Source organism: Nicotiana sylvestris, chromosome 2 (genome assembly GCF_000393655.2).
Source record: "Nicotiana sylvestris chromosome 2, ASM39365v2, whole genome shotgun sequence".
Lineage (NCBI taxonomy): Eukaryota > Viridiplantae > Streptophyta > Magnoliopsida > Solanales > Solanaceae > Nicotiana > Nicotiana sylvestris.
Window position 1 is genome coordinate 206,777,981 of NC_091058.1, and position 22,687 is coordinate 206,800,667.

At 39.5% G+C, this 22,687-nt stretch overlaps 1 protein-coding gene across 6 annotated transcripts; it reads right to left on the reverse strand.

Moving 5' to 3' along the window:
- Window positions 1-17,601: 17,601 nt before the first annotated feature.
- Window positions 17,602-22,685, reverse strand: LOC104231864 (internal alternative NAD(P)H-ubiquinone oxidoreductase A1, mitochondrial). 6 transcript variants are annotated; one of them, XR_011405585.1, is made up of 9 exons: window positions 21,987-22,685; window positions 21,051-21,264; window positions 20,617-20,777; window positions 20,459-20,524; window positions 20,156-20,316; window positions 19,892-20,006; window positions 19,419-19,784; window positions 19,254-19,317; window positions 18,788-18,875 (listed from the first exon to the last, which is right to left on the reverse strand). XR_011405585.1 is itself a non-coding variant. In XM_009784916.2 (8 exons), exons 1-8 carry the CDS (start codon window positions 22,428-22,430, stop codon window positions 17,812-17,814), a joined length of 1,494 nt encoding a protein of 497 aa, XP_009783218.1. In that variant the 5' UTR covers window positions 22,431-22,669; the 3' UTR covers window positions 17,602-17,811. The 6 variants fall into 6 exon arrangements, 2 of the variants coding, with proteins under 2 accessions (XP_009783218.1, XP_009783220.1); XM_009784916.2 differs by lacking the exons at window positions 19,254-19,317; window positions 19,419-19,784 and adding an exon at window positions 17,602-17,964 and having other exon boundaries at window positions 18,696-18,875; window positions 21,987-22,669; XR_712190.2 differs by having other exon boundaries at window positions 18,783-19,317.
- Window positions 22,686-22,687: the final 2 nt, after the last annotated feature.

Below are 22,687 nucleotides of genomic sequence, written 5' to 3' on the forward strand. Positions count from 1 at the left end.
AGACCAGCCAAAATACCCCACCTTCAAGAATTTGTTGAAGCATCACAGGAACAATGGGATTGGCTGGCCAAAGAAAATAAGTATAGGGCCACCATAAGCAAGCTGGAAAAACAAGTCAGAGATCTTCAATTTGAGAATGGTTTGCAAGCCTCTGCGGATGAGGATGAAAAACAAAGGCTATCCAAAGAAAATGACCCCCTCCGGGCCCAAATCCAAGAGATGAAGATAGCAGTTGAGACTGCCAGAAGTGAAAAGGATAAGAAACTTATAGACAACCTTAGGCAAAAAGTAGGTGACTACGGATTTGACTTGGAAAAGGTTGAAGCTGAACTAGCACAGGCTCGAGCAAAGTTAGCTAATAATGCAGAGGGACAAGCAAATTTTGTTCGACAACTGAAGGAAAAGTACGATAAAGGAATCATGGGTCTGAAGAAAAGGGTCAATTTCTTTGAGAACGAAATGACCAAGCAGGTAAGAGACTTTAAAGCAGAAAGAAAACACTGCTATGCCCTGATGTCGTAGCTAGAAAAAGACCTGCAGCAACTTCAAGAGCAAAATCATACAGCCGAACAAGTTTTGGGGGCCAGATCTCAACAGATCGGATGGTTGCTACAAGAAAAGGGTATTATAAGGGAGAGGGTTAGGAGGATCGCAGACTACATTGTAATGAAGTGCAACGAATGCGAGGACATGACCAGGTCCATGTTCTTCGCTTCAGTTATGATTTTTATCCAGCAGATCATGGATGACCTATTTCGCCTCCAAGAAGATATGACACATAAGCCCGCGGCGAGACCGACTGATGTCCCGCGGGCCCCTGGGGCAGTAGTTGAGGCACTTATATATTCCTAATTTTAATTGTTCGAGTCTATATTTTCAGTTTCTTTTGGAGTTAGTTAGTCCATTTTTGAGTCTGTATTTTCATTTTTCTTTTGGAGTTTGTTAGTCCACCTTTCGAGTTTGTTAGTTTTTATGTTTAAATCTATAAGGGAAGTTGTTGTAATCAGGATGTTTTTGTTTTTCGTTTATTTTATGAAAATTTGAAAAAAAAAACAAAAAATGTATCTTTCTTTTATTTCGCATTTATCCCCCTGAACTACGTAATGATCTTATTCATACGGCGTCATAATACGTAGGCAATCCCCATAGGATTCGATCATAGCCATAAAATGAAAAGGAAAAAGAGGAGAGAAAAAAAAGAAGAAAAATTGAGTGGAAAGAAATAATGGAAAAACAAGAAAGAAAAACGAGTGCAAAATAAAAGGGAAGTAACAAGAACAAGTGGGAAAGGCCAATAGTGATTAAAAAGGATTGGATTGAAAAGAAAAAAAAAGAGAAGAGAAAGAGCAAAATGAGAAGAGTTAGTTAAAAGCTGGCATGAAGCATGCAACCATTCAAATACACGGTAGGAGCTTTAACCGTTTAGGTGCATTGCATCCCAAATGTGCGGTTGCCTATCTGTTAAATCTTAGACACTAACAAGGTGGTTGTTGTCATTGAGAACAAGAAGGTGGTTAGTTTGTTTGGCATTCTGTCAACCCACCCGTATAACACCAGGTCTAAAAACAAGTTGATCATGGCTGGCCAAGAACTGGATGCAAGTATTATTAATCCACCGAGAGAGGTGGAGAGTTTGAGATTTGTCTGAAAGAGGAGTTACATAAGTTGAAACACTAGATGGCCGAAATGTACCAGGCATGGATGAAAGGGCATCCCCCACTATCATACCCTACCAACCCTGCTTTCGTCCCACCACTAGATCAATACCAAGAACCTCCCACTGTTGATTTATCCCCACAACATGCACCAAGCTTCACCCTTAGCACCACTATCATGGCACCACTTCCCAAACCATACAAGCTCCACCAGCCAAAACAACCCCATACCCCCTCCACCAACTACCCCTATTTTTGTAGCACCTCCACCAGCTACGCTCCATCGATCTTCCAGTGAGCTGTTATTCCAAACCCAAGATAATCAGTACTATCCCCCAGAGCCTACCTTCAAGGCCCTAGATCATTACTCATACACTCCTCGTTTCGACCTTCCTGTTAAGACTTAGAAACCACCTAAGAACCCGGAACAAGAGGAGATGTTTAGGAAGGCGAGAAGCCTGGAACAGTCACTCAAAAACATGCAAGGGTTGGGAGGTCAAGTGAGTGTAGCCTACAAAGATCTGTGTTTGTTCCCTGACGTACAACTACCTGTTGGGTTCAAAATGCCCAATTTGATTTGTATCACTTTAGCCAGAGTCTGAGTGGCGCGGTATTGGAGTGGTACACTCGTCAGGACCACAGAAGAGGGTATACCTGTGATGATTTGGCCCAATCATTCGCTCGTCATTTCCAATACAACATAGAAATTATTCCAGATCATTTGTCTTTGACTAATATATAGAAGAAGCCTAGTGAAAGTTTCAGGGAATATGGTTTCTGCTGGAGAGAACAGGTAGCACGGGTTAACCCTCCAATGGAGGAGGATGAAATGGTGGAATACTTTCTTCAGGCTTTGGAGCCTACTTACTTTGGCCATCTTATCTCGGCCATAGGCAAGTCTTTCAATGAAGTAGTAAAAATGGGAGGAATGGTAGGGGAAGGGCTCAAATCAAGCAAGATCATGAGCTACTCTGCCATCAAAGCAACTACGCAGGCAATCCAGAATGGTACCAGAGGCATGCTAGGGAAAAAGAAGAAAGAGGACGTCGCTATGGTTGTCTCAGGATCGTGACACGACCTGGGGATGCTCCTACCCACTACACCCAACCTTTACCCCAGCTTCAAACTTACACCCCAACTCCGTATAGTCCATCCCAACACTACTTCCCACCACCAGATCCTCAGTACTAGGCCAGGACACCCCAATATCATGTTCATCATGCACAGTCATATGCTCAATCCCCTCCTCACCCGCAATGGCATGCACCAGTTCCACGGAACCTTTACCCACCTCTACAAACATACCGAAACCCTGTTGGTCCAAACTTTCGGACCAAGCCAAAATTCAAGAATGAAAGGTTGCAGCGAAAGAAAACTTTTACCCCGCTTGGGGAATCTTACACCAACCTATTTCAAAGGTTGAGGCAGTTGGCTGTTCTGAGGCCAATTGAGTCGAAACTACCAAACCCCTTCCAAAGAACCTAGATTATTCTCTCAAATGTGCGTACTGTTTTGATACTCTGGGGAACGACACAGAAAAGTGTTGGAATTTGAAGAACGTCATCCAAGAGCTTATTGATACGAACCAGATTGTGGTCCAGAGCCCAGAAGCACCCAACATCAATTAGAACCCATTGCCAGCCCATGCTGGAACGCACATGATTGAGATAGTGCACAGGGATGGAAAGCCCAAAAAGCTTTCACAATCTGTCATGATGATCTAGTCTAGTGAAAGTAAGTCAGTCAAGGACCCAGTTGTCACAAAGGCAACTTCTTCGATAGCTAAAGGATCGGCGGAAAGGTTGAGCATGCCAAATGATAAGCCAGCTGTGGTAGTTGAAAAGAGGTCCCCAAGTGATGATGTAGCAATGCAAGAAAAGCCAAAGGTGATCGTGCCGGGGGTAGCAAGTAAGCCAGTCATAATTGTGGAGGGTGCTCACACGGACCCTATCATTATCAAACCTATGACCCAGCTGCCGGTAGCTAATACCAAGACTGTCCCATGGAACTATGAGCAAGTGATAGTGACCCATAATGGGAAGGAAGTTAAAGAGGAAGTTAACGAGGCCCAGGGATTAACTCATTTGGAGAGATGCTTTGCCTCGGAAGAGTTAAGGAAAACTAAAACACTCAGAGAAAATCCAGTTCTAGTGAAGAAACCGATCATTGAAGAAGAGGCAGAGGAGTTTTTGAGAAAAATGAAGGTACAAGATTACTCCATCGTAGAACAGTTGAGAAAGACTCCTGCTCAGATTTCCCTGTTATCATTGGTTGATCCATTCATATGAGCACCGTCGGTCCCTGATGAAGATTCTGAACGAAGCTCATGTCCTCGACAAAATCACAGCGAACCATTTGGAGAATATTTCCAATAAGATATTTGAGTCCAACAGGATCACATTCTCTGATGATGATTTGCCTCTGGAGGGTACGGAACATAATCGAGCCCTCTACCTCACAGTGAAATGCGAAGATTTTATGGTCACAAGGGTGTTAGTTGACAATGGTTCTAGTGAAAACATCTACCCTCTCTCTACTCTGAACAAGTTAAAAGTTGATGATGAGAGGATTCACAAGAACATCATATGTGTCCGAGGTTTTGACGGAAGCGGAAAAAACTCTATTAGAGACATCATGCTAGAGTTGACAATAGGACCAGTTGAATTTACCATGGAGTTCCAGTTACTGGATGTGGTTGTTTCTTATAATTTGTTGTTGGGTAGGCCTTAGATATATGTTTCCAAGGCAGTTCCGTCTTCTTTACATCGGATGGTGAAGTTCGAATGGGATAGACAAGAAATCGGCGTACATGGCGATGAGAACTTATGTGCTTTCAATGATAAATCCATCCTGTTTATTGAGACTAAAGAATATAAGGGGTTGTGGGTCTATCAAGTTTCTGAAACGGTGTCGGTAGAAAATATTCCAGAAGGGGAATACATTCCAAGTCCAAAGCTAGCTTCTACAACCATCATGGTAGCAACTGAGATGTTGAAAAATGGTTTTTTGTCGGGCAAGGGTCTGAGTGCATCTTTGCAAGGTATCGTGCAGTCAGTGTCTTTGCGTGAAAATCTGGGTACATTTGGTCTGGGGTTCAAGCCTACAGGGGATGATGTGAAGAAGGCTAGAAAGCTGAAAAAGAAGGCATGGTCATTCCCTAAGCTAGTCCCACGTCTCTCCAGATCTTTCATCAATGCAGAGGTCGTGAAGCGTCCAGTGACAACAACTCCAAAGCCTATGGTTGATTTTGATGAGGAATTGGTTAAAAGGTTGCAGAGTCTATTTGATGAGGTGAACATGGTAGAAACTAGGGAAGGTTCCAACAAAGCGGATGTGCAGTTTATTAGGCCAAAAGTGAAGCTTAACAATTGAGATGCTACTCCTCTCCCTAAAAGGAAGGAGTTTTGGTATTTTGCTTTGTTTTCCTTTCAGTTTATCTGGATTATTCTAGGTTTGTAATTCAGATTTTATTTTCCGTCTGTTTTGATGTACAAACCCTTCTATCCTTTACTTTCAATGAAATACAATTTTTCTTTTTTCCATTACTCCTGATAATGTCATCTTTTTGTTTCTTCTTTCTTTGTACAGTTCTTTGTATGCTGGTTTCAATGACATGACATGCATGAGGAATCTTCGGCCAAGTCTTAAAATCCAATCTAACTCTGAAATAATAATCCAAGAAATAGAGTGTGATGATGAAATAGAATATGATGAAGAGGAAGCATTTGAGGAAATTAGTAAAGAGCTAAGTCACTTTGAAGAGAAATCCAAGCCTAATTTGAATAAACCTAAAGCAATCAATTTTGGGGATCCAGATAATATCAGAGAAACCAAAATAAGTCTAACCACAAATCAGGGAGGAAATAATCAAAGCATTGTTTGAATATAAAGATATTTTTGTATGGTTATATGAATACATGCCGGGTCTAAGTACTGACTTGGTAGTTCACAAATTGCCCACTGACCCGACATTCCCTCCCGTCAAGCAGAAGTTAAGGAAGTTTAAAACTGACATAAGTGTGAAGATCAAGGAAGAAATCACAAAGCAGTTGGACGCAAAGGTCATTCGAGTCACGCGATACCCCACTTGGTTAGCTAATGTTGTGCCAGTTCCAAAGAAGGACGACAAGAACAGGGTGTGCGTTGATTACCACGATCTTAACAAAGCAAGTCCAAAGGATAATTTTTCATTTCCAAATATCCACATTTTAATTGACAACTATGCCAAGCATGAGATCGGTTCTTTTGTGAATTGCTATGCGAGGTATTACCAGATCTTAATGGATGAGGAGGATGCAGAAAAGATAACATTCATCACACCATGAGGAAATTATTGCTACCGGGTAATGCCATTTGGTTTGAAAAACATTGGGGAAACTTACATGAGGGCGATGACTACTGTGTTCCATGATATGATACATAAGGAGATTGAGGTTTATGTGGATGATGTGATTGTAAAGTCAAAGCAACAAGCCGACAATGTCGGAGATTTGAGGAAGTTTTTTCAAAGGCTCCGCAGGTACAATCTTAAGCTTAAACCTACCAAGTGTGCATTTGGTGTTCCATCTGGAAAATTGTTGGGATTCATAGTTAGTCATCGATGAATTGATTTGGACCCGTCAAAGATCAAAGATATCCAAGAATTGCCACCTCTAAGGAACAAGACCGAGGTGATGAGTCTGCTCGGGCGTTTAAACTACATCAACAGGTTTATCGCTCAACTCACAACAACTTGTGATCCCATCTTTAAGTTGCTGAAGAAGGATGTTGCGATCAAATGGACTGATGAGTGCCAGGAGGCATTTGATAAGATCAAGGGGTATTTGTCAAACTCACCCTTGTTGGTCCCACCGGAACCCGGGAGACTTTTGATTCTCTATTTGATGGTCTTGGACAATTTGTTCGGTTGTGTGCTGGGTCAACATTTGATAAGATCAAGGAGCAAGCCATATATTATCTCAGCAAGAAGTTCACATCCTATGAGGTTAAGTATACTCCCATTGAAAGGACATGTTGCGCCCTGACTTGGGTGGCACAAAAGTTGAAGCATTACCTGTCATCCTATACTACTTACCTCATGTCTCGCCTGGATACTCTAAAGTATATCTTTCAGAAGCCTATACCCACAGGAAGACTTGCAAAGTGGCAGATGTTGCTTACAGAGTTTGACATCATCTATGTGACTCGGACCGCGATGAAAGCCCAAGCATTGGCCGATCATTTGGCCGAGAACCTAGTGGATGAAGAGTATGAGCCATTGAGGACTTATTTTCCTGATGAAGAGGTGATACATATTGATGAGGTGGAATAGGATAACAAGCCAGGTTGGAAACTTTTCTTTGACGGAGCCGCTAACATGAGAGGTGTCGGAAAATGGCTTGTGCTTATTTCTGAAACAGGGCATCACTACCCTGTTACAGCCCAGCTTTGTTTCTATTGTACCAACAACATGGCTGAGTACGAGGCATGCATTTTGGGATTGAGGTTAGCGGTAGATATATGAGTTCAGGAAGTCTTGGCCTTGGGAGACTCAGATCTTTTGGTGTACCAGATTCAAGAAAAATGGGAGACTCGAGATTTAAAGCTCATACTGTATCGGCAATGTTTGCATGATCTTTGTCAACAGTTTCGATCAATAGAATTCAGACATATTCCAAGTATCCATAATAAGGTTGCCGATGCATTGGCTACCTTGGCGTCAATGTTGAACCATCCGGACAAAGCTTATGTCGACCCTTTGCATATTTAAGTTTGTGATCAGCATGCCTATTGCAATGTGGTTGAGAAAGAACTTGATGGTGAATCGTGGTTCCATGATATCAGGGAATACATCAGGATGGGGGTATATTCGGTACAAGCCACAGGTGATCAAAAGAGAACAATTCGATGTTTGGCTAGTGGATTTTTCTTGAGTGGGGGAATTTTATACAAAAGAACTCCAGATCTTGGGCTGTTGAGGTTCATAGATGCTAAGCAAGCCACGACTATCATGACCGAAGTACATTCCGGAGTTTGCGGTCCACATATGAGTGGGTATGTTCTGGCAAAGAAAATTCTTCGAGCAGGGTATTATTGGCTCACCATAGAACGAGATTGCATCAGCTTTGTGCGCAAGTGTCATCAATGACAGGTACACGGAGACTTGATTCATTCTCCGCCATATGAGTTGCATACAATGTCCGCACCATGGCCTTTTGTTGCTTGGGGCATGGATGTCATTGGACCAATTGAGCCAGCGGCATCAAATGGGCACAGGTTCATTCTGGTGGCCATTGATTATTTCACTAAGTGGGTTGAAGCTATGACTTTCAAATTTGTGACCAAGAAGGCAGTGTTGACTTTGTTCATTCAAACATCATTTATCGGTTCGGAATCCCCAAGGTAATCATCACGGATAATGGCGCTAATCTTAACAGTCATTTGATGAAAGAAGTATGTCAACAGTTTAAGATCATGCATCAAAACTCCACTTCGTATCGCCCCAAGGCAAATGGAGCTGTTGAGGTGGCCAACAAGAACATAAAGAAGATACTTCGGAAAATGGTGCAAGGTTCCAGGCAATGACATGAAAAGTTGCCCTTTTCTTTGCTGGGTTATCGCACTACTGTTCGCACTTCAGTAGGTGCAACTCCTTATTTGTTGGTATATGGTACTGAAGCAGTGATACCCGCGGAAGTTGAAATTCTATCTCTTCGGATTGTTGCTGAAGCCGAAATTGATGATGATAAGTGGGTCAAAACCCGTTTGGAGCAATTAAGTCTGATTGACAAGAAAAAACTGACAGTAGTGAGTCATGTCCAGTTGTATCAAAAGAGAATGGCAAGAGCATACACCAAGAAAGTGCGTCCCCGAAAATTTGAAGTGGGACATCAAGTATTGAAACGCATCCTTCCATATCAGGCTGAAGCAAAAGGCAAGTTCGCCCCAAATTGGCAGGGGCCGTTCATTGTAACGAGAGTGTTGTCCAATGGTGCTTTATATTTAACAGATATAGAAGGCAAATATGTAGATATGGCTATCAATTCTGATTCGGTCAAAAGATATTATGTATAATTTTTTTGTTGTTTAATTGTTGTTTATACTTAGCATGTTTTGAAGATTGGAATGACGAAGACATTTTATTCTGCTATTTAAACACTTTATCCTTTGTTACCCCTTTGAACTTTATTTATTTTCTTTCATACCCCTCTTTTGGAATCAGTAGCAAAGTTCAAAAATACGGACATAAAAGGTTAATAAAGAAGAAAAAGAGGAAAAAAAAAAGAAATTGAAAAAGTAAGTAAAGCAAAAGAAAGAGAAAAAGAGAGAGAAAAAAAAGGAAAAGAAAAAGAAAAGAGAAAGAAAAAGAAAAGACAAGTAACAAAAAACAAAGTAATTCCTATGTCATGAACTACGTTCGACCTGATTCCATTTAAGGATACGTATGCAGCCTCACGGTTCGGTCCCAACAAATAAAAAAAATCAAAAGTCCCCAAGCAAAGACACTGGGGTAGAAGTTGCGGTTTCGTAAGAGATCTGATTCCAAAAGTTGTAATTTTGAACTCATTCAAGTTGTTTCGAGCCTTTATGATATCCTTTCTTTCTAACCATATCCAAAAGCCTGCATTATGGTCCAAAGAAAGACCTTCCGATCAATATTTGAGAGTGCCAAGTCAAGCAAGATAGAGGTATGATTCGCATCAGGGGCAACACTCCGTGCTGCACAAGGGAAAATGAATAAATGAGAGAGTCCTATTGGTGAAAACCCTCACGGGCACCGTAGGGCGATGGAAAGATGAGAGAAATTAAAATGAGAGAGTCTTATTGGTGAAAATATTCACGGGCACCATGAGGCGGTGGTGAGGTGAGAGATGAACAAATGGGAGAGGTTTGTTGGCGAAAATTCTTCAGGGCGCCGCAAGCCGAACAAGGTTGATGACTTTGCAAAGAGATTGGAATATGGAAATCCCGGGGCATAAAGTATGACAACTGAAGATTGGTTGAACATGCTGGGCTGATTAATCCGAAATGCATGTCATGATCATTGGTGCCAGCTGCCTCACTCAGATAAGTCTCTTTTCCTTTTCTCCCTCAAACAATCATCATGTTTACAATTTTCTTCTTTATTCCTAACTCTCGAAGTCATTGCATTTCTTTTCTTTTGGGTTTATTTCTCCAAGACTTTTCTAGTGTCAGCCTTGTTTAGGCAAGTAAGAAAGGATTTCAAAGCTTACTACCAACGTCCAAATTGCACAAAGCAAAGTGCGACCAAAACATACCAGAAATAGCATGATGCAAAATGGAAAATAAGGTGTTAGTGAAAGTTCAAGTGGGCTAGTGGTTTGTGAATTCTGTGAAAGATACATGGGTTCAAATTGGAGGTACAAAAATGTAAAACAACAGGTTGAATGCAGGTCACACGGGTCATTCAGGGTCATGTGGGTGAGATTCAGTCAGAAAGTCAAACAATTCTTTGCCAGTCCAAGGCAACCAGTCAGAACAAAGCACGACAGTGAAAAGGCCACCTTCAGCAAGAATGCCGCAAACTAACCACCACATTTTCAAACTGATAAATTTTTCTTTGATTGAAAAAAGGGCAGGAAAAATTTAATTTATTCCGAAAGAACCCTCCATGAGGAAAGTATGTTCCGGACAGGTTCAACCGTAAATCTTCAGGACCTTCCTGGATAATGGGATTTAGCTAAAAATATTCAAGGCCCTCCTGGATAATGGGATTCAATTTTTAAAGGATCTCAGGACCCTCCTGGATAATGGGACTTAGTTGAATTCCAAGATCTTCATAGATAACAAGATTTAGCATAAGCTCTACCTTTAGGAAATATAAGTTGGCTTTGAAGTTTCCACTTTTAAGATGGGATTTAATTTTAATTTTCAGGGCCCTCCTGGATAATGAGATTCAGCTTTTAAATTCTTAGGGCTCTTTCGGGTAACATGAATCGATAAATGTGCCTAGATACCAAACTGGGGCAAAAACGTTTCTTTTGTTTTGTCCGTTTTGTTGTAATCAGGTGCCCACCTAAAGAACAAGGGAATATAGTTCAAGTTTTTGGCAATCAGGCACCCACTTAGAGAACAAGGGAATATAGTTTCAAGTTTTTGACAATCAGATGCCCACCTAGAGAACAAGGGAATACAGTTTTAAATTTTCGGAAATTAGGCTCCCACCTGGAGAACAAGGGAATACAATTCAAGTTTTCGGAAATCAGGCGCCCACCCGGAGAACAAGGGAATACAATTCAAGTTTTGGCAATTAGGAGCTCACCTGGAGAACAAGAGAATACAGTTTAAGTTTTGGCAATCAGGAGCCCACCTGGAGAACAAGCGAATACAGTTTAAGTTTTGGCAATCAGACTCCCACCTGGAGAACAAGAGAATACAGTTCAAGTTCGGGCAATTAGGCACCCACCTGGAGAATAAGGGAATACAATTCAAGTTTTGGCAATTAGGCGCCCACCTGGAGAACAAGAGAATACAATTCAAGTTTTGGCAATCAGGCGCCCACCTGGAGAACAAGGGAACACAGTTTAAGTTTTGGCACTCAGGTGCCCACCTGGAGAACAAGGGAACACAGTTCAAGTTTTGGCAATCAAGTGCCCACCTGGAGAACAAGGGAATACAGTTCAAGTTTTTGGCTATGAGGCGCCCACCTGGAGAACAAGGGAATACAGTTTAAGTTTTGACAATCATGCGCCCACATGGAGAACAAGAGAATACAGTTCAAGTTCTGGCAATCAAGCACCCACCTGGTGAACAAGAGAATATAATTCAAGTTTTGGCAATCAGGCTCTCTCCTGGAGAACAAGGGAATATAGTTCAAGTTCTGGCAATTAGGCGCCCACCTAGAGAACAAATGAATAAAATTCAAGTTTTGGCAATCAGGCGCCCACCTGGAGAACAAGGGAACAAAGTTTTTGGAAATCAGGTGTCCATCTAGAGAACAAGGGAACACAATTCAAATTTTGGCAATCAGGCGCCCACTTGGAGAACAAGGGAATATAGTTTCAAGTTTTTGGCAATCAGGCGCCCACCTGGAGAACAAGGGAATACAATTCAAGTTTTTGGTAATTAGGTGCCCACCTAGAGAGCAAGGGAATACAGTTTAAGTTTTGGCAATCAGGCGCCCACCTGAAAAACAAGGGAATATAGTTCAAGTTTTTGGCAATAAAGTGCCCACCTGGAGAACAAGGGAATGCAGTTCAAGTTTTTGGCAATCAGGCGCCCACCTGGAGAGCAAGGGAACACAGGTCAAGTTTTGGCAATCAGGCGCCCACCTGGAGAACAAGGGAATACAATTTAAGTTTTGGCAATCAGGTGCCCACGTGGAGAACAAGGGAATACAGTTCAAGTTTTGGCAATCAGGCACCCACCTGGTGAACAAGGGAATATAATTCAAGTTTTGGCAATCAGGCTCCCTCCTGGAGAACAAGGGAATATAGTTCAAGTTTTGGCAATCAGGCGCCCACCTAGAGAACAAGAGAATAAAATTCAAGTTTTGGCAATCAGGCGCCCACCTGGAGAACAAGGGAACACAGGTCAAGTTTTGTCAATCAGGCGCCCAGCTGGAGAAGAAGGGAATACAGTTTAAATTTTGGCAATCAGGCGCCCACGTGGAGAACAAGGGAATACAATTCAAGTTTTGGCAATCAGGCGCCCACCTGGTGAACAAGGGAATACAATTCAAGTTTTGGCAATCAGGCTCCCTCCTGGAGAACAAGGGAATATAGTTTAAGTTCTGGAAATTAGGCGCCCACCTAGAGTACAAGGGAATAAAATTCAAGTTTTGGCAATCAGGCGCCCACCTAGAGAATAAGGGAATATTGTTCGTGTTTTGGTAATCAGGCACCCACCTGGAGAACAAGGAAATACAGTTCAAGTTTATGGCAATCAGGTGCCCACCTAGAGAACCGGGGAATACAGTTTAAGTTTTGGCAATCAGGCGCCCACCTGGAGAATAAGGGAATATAGTTCAAGTTTTTGGCAATCAAGCGCCCACCTGGAGAACAAGGGAATGTAGTTCAAGTTTTTGGCAATCAAGCGCCCACCTGGAGAACAAGGGAATGTAGTTCAAGTTTTTGGCAATCAGGCGTCCACCTGGAGAACAAGGGAACACAAGTCAAGTTTTGGCAATCAGGCGCCCACCTGGAGAACAAGGAAATACAGTTCGAGTTTTGGTAATCAAGCGCCCACCTGAAGAACAAGGGAATACAATTCAAGTTCTTGGCAATTAGGCGCCCACCTGAAGAACAAGGGAATAAAATTCAAGTGTCGGTAATCAGGCACACACCTGAAAAACAAAGGAACTTATTGACGAATTCAATTAAAGTTAGCAACAACAGAAATTCAGTGCAAAGCAACAGTTCAAGATGCACAACAGAACTGTAGAAGTGACAAGACCAAGTTTGAAGATGGTAGTACGATTCTTGTAATTCATAGATCATAGTTTAGCCTAGCTTCTTTTTATTTCATCTCGGTGTAATAAGGAGTTTAGCAAGCAGTAGCAGCAGCAACAACAGTGAAATCACAGCTTTCCGGTAGTCCCAGCTACCGAAACTTTCTGAACTACACTGATCTGATTCCTTTATAGCCAAGGATATGTAGGCAACCTCGGAAGCAAGGTTTGGTCAGATCTTTCAAAAAATGCTTCCCACGGAGTATTCAAACGGGCAAAAATCGCTCATATCCGTTCACTTTATCTTTGCCCGAAACTCTTTGTGTTTCTTAGAAAAAAGGGGCAGCTGTGAGCACGTGATCTTTGCCCTATGTGAAATACTCCTACAAATCAAAGAAATAAATTCTTCCAACTGTTTGCAATTTTATAGGATTTTTTGTAGGAATATGTGTTAATTATTTGCATTTCTGTGCATGTTTACTTTTATTAAAATCATGAAAAAATACATAAATACCGTGCATTGCATTGAGATTTTGTTTTCATATTTTTAGGACTAATTATTAAATTAGGTGTCTCATTAAAAAAGAAAATCACAAAAATTGGTTCACTTTTATATTTTTTTAGCTTTTAATTCAAGATGAGTAGTTTTTCTCTTTTAATTTAGGATCAATTAATTTTTGTAAATCTTAGGATTTGCTAATTAGTTTGATTTTACAACTTAAATTAATTAAGGGTTTAATTTAGGATTTTTATTAATCAAAAAAAAGAAAAAAAATTAAAAAGGGAATTGAAAAAAGGGGTTTGGTCTTAAGTTTAATTTGGGCTAATGTTTGTTGAAGCCCAATTACTTCACCCAAACCCACCCCAAATCTGAGTCCAAATACCAAATTACCCACCCCAGCCCAGACCTCTCCTCTGACCCGCTATGTTTCCCCCTTTAATATATAAACCTCATATAACATTTCTCCCAAAACAAACCATAAACTTAAAAGACCACAAACGGCGCTGAGCTACTGTTCATCGTCTCCCTCATCTGAGCCAGCCCTAACTCACTTGAAACTCAGGTGAGTTCATTCACACACGGGCCTCATCGCTCCACGTCACTCTAATCCTAACGAATTTCTGAAAAACGAGAATATTCCCTCCGGATTTGCACGTTTTTTTGGACTCTTGAACGATTTGTTGGATGAATGGGAGTCGTGGATGGATGAAAATCAATCCATGACTTCCATTTGTCCCTAAAATTGTTTACAAACGGATTGAATTCTTTAGATTTTTGGCAGAAGGTTCGAGAATATTAGAGGCTTATATATAAGGTCCGAATTTTCTTGGTTAAAGGGTAGGGAAAAAAATTTCAGAAATTTAGGGAAGAAAAGTTCTAGGGTTCTTGAGTTTCTTTCTTCAGATTCCTCAAGTTTTAGATTGCATTTTCAAAAAAAAAAAAAAAATAGTCTGAGTTGTTTCTTCGTTCGAGTTTATTTCATTTCAAAGAAATTAGAAATACCCAAATTTCGGCATTTTTTTTTATCTCTGGTTCTCAAAGAATGGGGTTCGATTGAGTTCAAAGTAAAGTTAACTTTTTGAGGGTTGTTTGATTTTTGTTGTTGGTTCGTAGATTTTGTTGTAATTTTGTTCGAACTCGTTCTCTGTGAGTCATTGTAGCTGTTGAAGTATTGTTAATCAAAAGTTCTAATTTCAGGTTCATCTCTAATCTTTCTTAATTTGTTTTTTTCTCTTTGTATTGTTGGAAATCTGGTAAGAGCTATGGGTGGTCGAATGGGGTACTTTAGTGGCTATAACATCTTAAGGGTACCGAATGAGTTTGTATGCGCTTAATAAACAATTTCGAATGGGTTTGTGTTCGAATGTATGTTTCAAAAGTCGTCCTGCTCTGGACAGATTTATCTGAGTTTGTTTCTTACTGTTTTGTGCTGTTTGGATAGAGAAATCGTCCCTCAAATCGTATCTGCCTCCGATTCAGTTTTCTACAACTTGACTTATATGTCTCCTCTAGTTCTTGTTTTATTCCCTGTGTGGACTGGCTATCAATGTTGAATTAGCTAAGAGTTCAAGTGGTATTTGAAAAATGTTTGTTGGCTTATCATGTTCTAACAAATCTGCACCTCTGACCAACATACCTGACTATTTGTGCTTTGTTTCGTTTACTGGAGATGGATCAGTCAATTGGTTTAAATTTAATTGACTAGTTCATTGGTTTCAGTTTTATAAGGTCGTCCAGTTTTTTAGTTTGAATGAGAACCATTTCGAAGTCTTCTCCAATGGCTATTCATGTGCTTGTCTGCTGGTTTACCGCCGAGTTACTTTGAATTTCTTTTCTTTTTTTAGAAACTTCAATCTATTCTTTTCCTTGAGAACTTGATCGATCGCAGGGTTTGAATCTAACTGATTATCTTGTTTCCTATATGTTCCCTGAGAATGAACTCCATTAGCCATTTTACTGGATTTCCTGTTCATGTTCTAACACATAGGGTTTCTTTGGTTTCCTGGAGATGTTTTGAGATAGTATGGTCGATAGAAAATGGAAATATTTGGGTTCAAATGCAAGTTGAATGCTTTGGTATTCCGAAGATTTCTGGGAATCAATTCATTGTTGCTTTGGTTGTCAATGTAGGTGTGGATCGATCATGCGTTTGTTGGTAATTTTCAACAATGTTTTTGTTTATTAAATGGAGATTTGACCAAAGATATCTGTTTAAGCTCGTTCAATTACCTTCGTTAGTATCAAATGACATTGTTGATTAATTCTGGTGTTGATAGATGTATTAGTTTCCTTGACCCAATGAGGACTTTTCTTTGAATTCTGTTGGAACACTAAGTTAATTCTCATAAGGGCAGTTATTGGTAAAACGTTCTGTTGGTTGATAACTTTCTTCATTATCTTGTTAGAATTATTCTCTTCATAAAGTGTCTTCTGTGCACAATTGGATTAGTCATAAAATTCTGAAACTATGAACAAAATTCAGTCATTTTGAAAAATTAAAAGGGGGTATTTTATGTCCATCCATGGAAGGTTAAAGATATGGTCACTGAAATTATAATCCATGCCCTTTGTAACAGTTTGCTTGGTTTGATTTGTTTGGCTTAAATGAAGGTTCTTTATGTGACTTTGAAAGCAACTGCTTGTTCTTTTTGTGCTTGGTTATTGAAGTTTAGCTTCAAGTAATGGTACTGTTGTTTCTTGAATTGTAAAGACAGTAAATTTTCATTCTGCTATATCTTCTTGGACTTCACCAAAATATAAAATGAATCCCATGATCTCGGGCTTTCTCGCTTACATTCGTAGTTTGCTTTAGGCACGTAATTAAATCATCGTAACTACGGGTATGGTTCCCACGACGTGGTTGTGATACTTAATTTCAAATTAGTTATAAATATGAATATCCGTAGTTCACTTAGTTGAATATTTTTTTTCTTTAATAAATTTGAGGTGTGACATCCAATCACCTAGTCTATGGCCCTCACATTGATATCTTAACTAGTGTAGAAAATGCCTTGAACTCTCGTAGTTTGCTTTAGGCGCATTTAATTAAATAAATTACCATAGCTACGGGTACGGTTCCCGTGACGTAGTTGTGATGCCTAATTTCTAAATCCGGGGGTACATTTATGTGACCCGACCACAATTTAATCTTGTTAATAAAATAAACATGTTGTGGATCATGGGTACTGTTCCCGTGACATGATTCACAACGTGTAATCAAATAATTAGTTGTATGACAATTGAATTATTAAAAGCGGTTTAAAAGGATTAAAAATGCACATAGGTTTCAAAGATGTTTTAAAATCAAATAAATAGGACAATATTAACAGTTGAGCGACCGTGCTAAAACCACGGAACCCGAGAATGCCTAACACCTTCTCCCGGATTAACAGAATTTCTTACCCGGATTTCTGTGTTTCGCGGACTGTAAAGCAGAGTCAATCTTTCCTCGATTCGGGATTTAAAACCAGTGACTTAGAACACCATAAATTATCCCAAGTAGCGACTCTGATTTCTAAATAAAATAATCCTGTTTCAGTTGTCACTTTAATTGGAAAAACTCCCTTATGCCCCTTCCGGGGTAGAAAAAAGAAGGTGTGACATTTAAAGAACAAAGAGATTGACACATATCAATAACAATTGATAAGAAAGTGATGATAAAACCCATTATTTAACGTAAATAAATATGGATGCACTTCATAGTTCTATTAAATATTACATCTCAGGAGAGAGTCTCAAATATTTTAGACATTTTATAAAGAAAATTTTATATAAAATCTTATATATAAATTATATATTTATATTTCGGGTTAGTTCAGATTTTTTTGTTCCATACCAAACCAAATCAAAACAAACCTACTTGAGTTTTTTTATCGGTTTTGGTTTGACTTTTCGATTTGGTGCGATTTTTTGGTTCGGTTTGAACACCCCTAACGGTGAGCAATGGCAGAGACACCTGCTGCATCCCTTTTACAAGGGGTGTCATCCGATATTGTTTCGCAAAAAAGATTCACAATATATATATATATATATATATATATATATAAACATTATATTTGAAAAAAAATATTACTTAGCTATATATACAGTGTGACGATATCTAATGGAAATATTACAAAATAAAAACATTCCGAAACAGGAAATAAAGCCTTGTAATTTCCACACCTCAACCCAAGCTCATAGTAGAGTTGTGACAATAGACGGACATCGCTTGCACAAAATCCTGCAAACACTACTGTACGACAGGTATGTTCCGGATGTTTTGTCTAAATCCGACTTATATCACGGCCAAAGATTAAGGTTGTCAACCAGTTAATCAGTACATAGAATCTGTTCCTCCAGCTCACTACACGAGTCAAATATGCAGAACGCCAAACAAGCAAACTCGTGAATCCTGCTATAGATACACCCTTTGCTTCCTGCACCATATATGTTTCCAATTAGCAAGCTAACAAGTTTTAGCAGCTAAGAAGCATTTATATTGATTGTGTAAATAAATTTTATTAGCAGGGTAACCTGCTTAATTTTTCGGGATACTAATCCCAATGTTATTTGACAGTTGCATGTAGTAATTCTTTAGGTGACTGATAGGATATTAAGTGGGCGTTTGGACATAAGAATTATCAAATTCCAAAAAAAAAAAAAAAGTAAAAAAATTTTCAAGTGAAAATGATATTTGAAAATTAGAGTTTTGTTTGGACATGAATATAATTTTGGGTTGTTTTTGAAGTTTTGTGAGTGATCTGCACGAAAATTTTAAAAAATAGCTTTTTGGAGTTATTCAAAGTTTCGAAAAATTCCAAAATTTATGAAGTGAAAATTGAAAATTTTATGGTCAAACACTGATTTCGAAAAAAAGTGAAATTTTTTGAAAAAATTCTTATGTCCAGACGGGCTCTTAATTATGTCAGTGCATATAAATTAGTGGTAGTATGTACCATATGGCCTTTTCTAAAGCAACTCTTTAAATTCTGTCCCCCATCAACCCAATGCGGCTAAAATATGCCTCTAGAGTAGTTGGGCGATTTTTTTTTAATTTTTTGCTGAAAAATTTAGGCTTACGAGGGGCAAAAGTTAAAGAGATGCCTAAAAAAGGTCATTTATGCAAATGGCCAAAAGAATTAAACTCATATATTGAAAGTGAGGAAACCTTGCTCTCTCTAAGGTCAACAAGGGCCTTGTATCTACCAATAGTAGCCATGCTTCCCAAGTGTTTATAAATAAATGGATTTCCCAAATTCATTTTATTTGCAGAATTGGCATGTCCTCCACCTTCTTTACCCATCCTGTTTATCATACTTGCAAGATATTTTCCCTGCTGCTCTGCAACCTGATCAAATACACCTGACATCATAAGACGACGATGACGACAGCAACAACAACAATAAAGTATAATCTCACCGGCGGGGTCTGGGGAGGGTAATGTGTATTATCCCTACCCTTGGTAGAGAGGCTGTTTCCGATAGATCATCGGCATCCCTCCCTCCAAGAACTCCGGCTCACAACCTCTTGGTTGGAAGTAGAGGGTGTTCACCGCTAGAACAACCCACTCTTGTCAGACAATTAGAGATAATTTACTCAAACACAAGTATGTCAAAACAATTATATGATAGTAATCATCAGCCACAAATATACAACAAATAAATAAAAGGACAGCTCGGTGCATAAAGCACCCTGCATTCATACAGGGTCCAGGGAAGGGTCGAACCCTTAGGGTTGTGTTGTAGACAGCCTACCCAAATGCAAGCATTAGTACGGCTCGAACCCTTGACCTATAGGCACATAGAAACAGCTTTATCATTGCTCCAAGGTTCACCTTTTCATATCCAATAAACAATATGCTACACAAAGAGCTAAATAAAAAAGTGGTTACCTCTTCAACTTCACCTTCACAACATCTCATAATCAACAATGCAGACACCATATGTCGCCACAAATTCGATTAACATAACGATACAAAACCTAAAATATCTAATATTGTTGACAGTGACAGAGTCAGAAATTCTAATAAAGAAGTTCAAACAAAATGTAAGAATGCCACACACGAACTTGCGACCTAACACAAAATTTAAAACCACCTTTGCCATTAGGCTACAAACTTCCCTTATGTCAAGACATTCAACAATTTTCATATAGGAAAGGAGATTCAATCGAACTCCCTTCGTTTTATGTAGCTCCACCCCAGCTTTTGATCATTCTTTAGCCTGAGGAGGGTTGAACATTTTGGATATTTCTTCGGCTGGCAACAAATCAGTATTTTTTTATATGACGATATGCATTAAATAATTTCCGACCAACAAGCTTGAGATTGAGGTGTAGCAGTTTGCCTGCATCCCTTTAACTTACTTGTGCCAAAGCTGGAAGAACTTGTTTGCCTGTACTTTCAAGAAAACCACTGCAGTCACCAATTGAGAAGACATCCTGTACCGATGGGACGCGTAACCATTCATCAATTCCAATCCTGTTAAAGCACCAAAACTGATGAATAAAACAATACAGGCAAAGTCTACTTTTCGGAAATAGAACAGATGGAAAAATCATAGTAACATATAGCAATGTGTCAAATATCCAGCTATGTTTAAGAAGTTGTAACATGAAATCTCGACTTACCTCCCTTTAGCTTTTGGTATATCCAGTGAATTCACAAAAGGTGAAGGTCCAACACCAGTAGACCAAACTAACAGACCATATGGAACATCAGTGCCATCACTAAGAATTATCTTCTCAGGTTGCACATCTTGTACGAGGCCTCGTACTAGACGAACTCCTGACTGAAAACTAAGACATTAACAAAAAATAGGATCCAGAAATTCAATTTGGATAACATAAAGGAACTCCTGACTATGTAGTATATCCTTTAACATATGCTATAGCACAGTAAAAATTTACATACCATTTTACTCAGAATCTCACCTTTGTCAACTGTTTGGTTGCATATACACGTAAACGATCATCAAAGGAGGACAATATCTCATTTGCCTGTCAATTAAGGACATAGAGCTTACTTAAATATAAGCAGAGCTCCTTTCTATCAAATGAGAAAACAGTTATAGAAATTGAGACAAGCTTGCCTCAATCAATGTGACGCGAATGTAGTCTTTGACATGAGAATATCTTTGATGAACATCCCTTAGGATAAAATCACTAAGTTCACCACTGAACTCAACTCCTGTTGGTCCACCTCCAACTACAACACAATGTAAAAGTCGACGCTTTTCTTCCTCTGTAACTCCTGTCTCAGCCATGACCAAAAGTGAGAAATCAGTCAATAATATCCTCTAGATATCACATCGTTCACGTTAATGTTAATTTCATGTATGGTTACTGAATGTCGCCCACTATAGCAGATGTTACAGTAAAATAACTGAACCAAGGCATAGTTCAGTTACTTTAATGTGATTAACAAATAGCTACCACTTTACTGTTATAATGAGTGAAGTTCAGGGATCATTCATGAAACTAACTCTACATTGTCCTTGCAAAAACCTCTGAATGAAAATCTTACCAGGCACATCAGAAAGCATGAGATTTAGGAGTAGTTTCCTTCGTATTTCCTGAGCATGGTAAACTTCGCGAAGAAAAGTAGCATGCTCTTTTACACCTTTAATTCCAAATGTCAAAGCTTGTGCTCCAGAGGCAATGACTAACTTGTCATATGAAATATTGAAGTTCCATGGCTCCAAGGTTTCAACTCCTTCTGTCACAGTTTGGCATTGTACCTACAAGTACAATGCAAACTTGCGTGTTAGAGGTAGTATGCGGAGACGGGATCTTCATCAAGGGGGTTCAACATCTACTATACATAAGGAAAAAAATAATTGACCTAGTATATACAGTGTAATTTTACAGGAAAGGAGATTTAGATGAACCCCTTTCCGCCCCTCTAGCTCCGTCCCTGGACATAGAGGGGTTACGTTAAGTTAAGCTACCAAGTGGAACAATATCATTCAACATGCCATTTGCACTCTCCTAGGGTGCAATTGCAGGAAGCTCTATTAGCGAATGCAATTTCATGCCCGATAAAACTAATGATGTCCTATTGGCTTTTCATCAGCCGTTAGGTGGAGCAATCCGAACTCTCGATAGAATATAAAAGATGATACTAGCCTTTTAAATACCTCAAGGAACTCATAAATACCATTATGCCAACGTATAGCATAAACAGAAGGAGAACCTTGGAGCAATGGTAAAACTGTCTCCGTGTGACCTATAGGTCAGGGGTTCGAGCCGTGGAAGCAGCCACTAATGCTTGCATTAGGGTAGCCTGTCTACATCACACCCCTTAGGGTGCGGCCCTTCCCCGGACCCTGTGTAAATGCGGAATGCTTTGTGCAACAGGTTGACCTTTTATAGCATAAGCAGAGGGAAACAAATATTGGGGGTCTAGGAATTAAAATAGAAAACAACAAGAAAATGAAAAGGAGGAAGAAAATATTCATACCATATGTTTATCAAAATCAATGCCAGTGCAATTAGCAAGAAAGAAATAAGAACTTGGTTCTCTTGAAATAGCAGGTTGAATCCTCCCAATATGTTCTGTAACAGACCTAAACTCAAGAGTTCCAACACAAGTAGATGCTAACAATGGAGTGAAAACCATATGATTCCTAGGTGACACACAAACAACATCATAAATGTTTGTGTCAATGTCTTTCATTAGCCTGCAACCAGCCCATCCTGAACCTAGCACCACAATTCTTGGTTTTTGGTCAGTTTTTGTTGGTTCCATTCCAGCATGTTTAGAACCAATATTAGTAGAGTAATCTTTAGTGAATTGTAGAAAAAATTGGGTCAGTGGAGGTGAGGCAAATGGGGTTATAGATTTGGAAGATGGTTGGTTCAAAATGGTAGTGGAAATTTTGATGAGATTCTTGAACCAAGGCATAGTATCAGAAAATTTGTACTATTTTTTAGCTGTTCAGTCCAATGCATGAAGTGGTATGAAAATCTTTCCCATGAATAATAGTATTTCAGTACTTTCAAAATGTAGAAGGTGAGCCTAAGCATAAGCGTAATGGTTAAAGTTGTTGCCATGTGACTAGGATTTCACGGGTTCGAACCGTGAAAACAGCCTCTTACAGTAATGCAAGATAAGACTGCATACAATAACCACTTGTGTCCGGCCCTTCCCCGAACCGCACA

Coding starts and splice junctions, on each gene's coding strand:
- LOC104231864 (XM_009784916.2), bottom strand. CDS start 22,430: ATGCCTTGGTTCAAGAATCTCATCAAAATTTCCACTACCATTTTGAAC. Junction 20,778..21,050: donor CATGCTTTCTGATGTGCCTG/GTAAGATTTTCA, acceptor TGGCTGAGACAG/GAGTTACAGAGGAAGAAAAG. Junction 18,876..19,891: donor TTCTTCCAGCTTTGGCACAA/GTAAGTTAAAGG, acceptor GTATTTGATCAG/GTTGCAGAGCAGCAGGGAAA.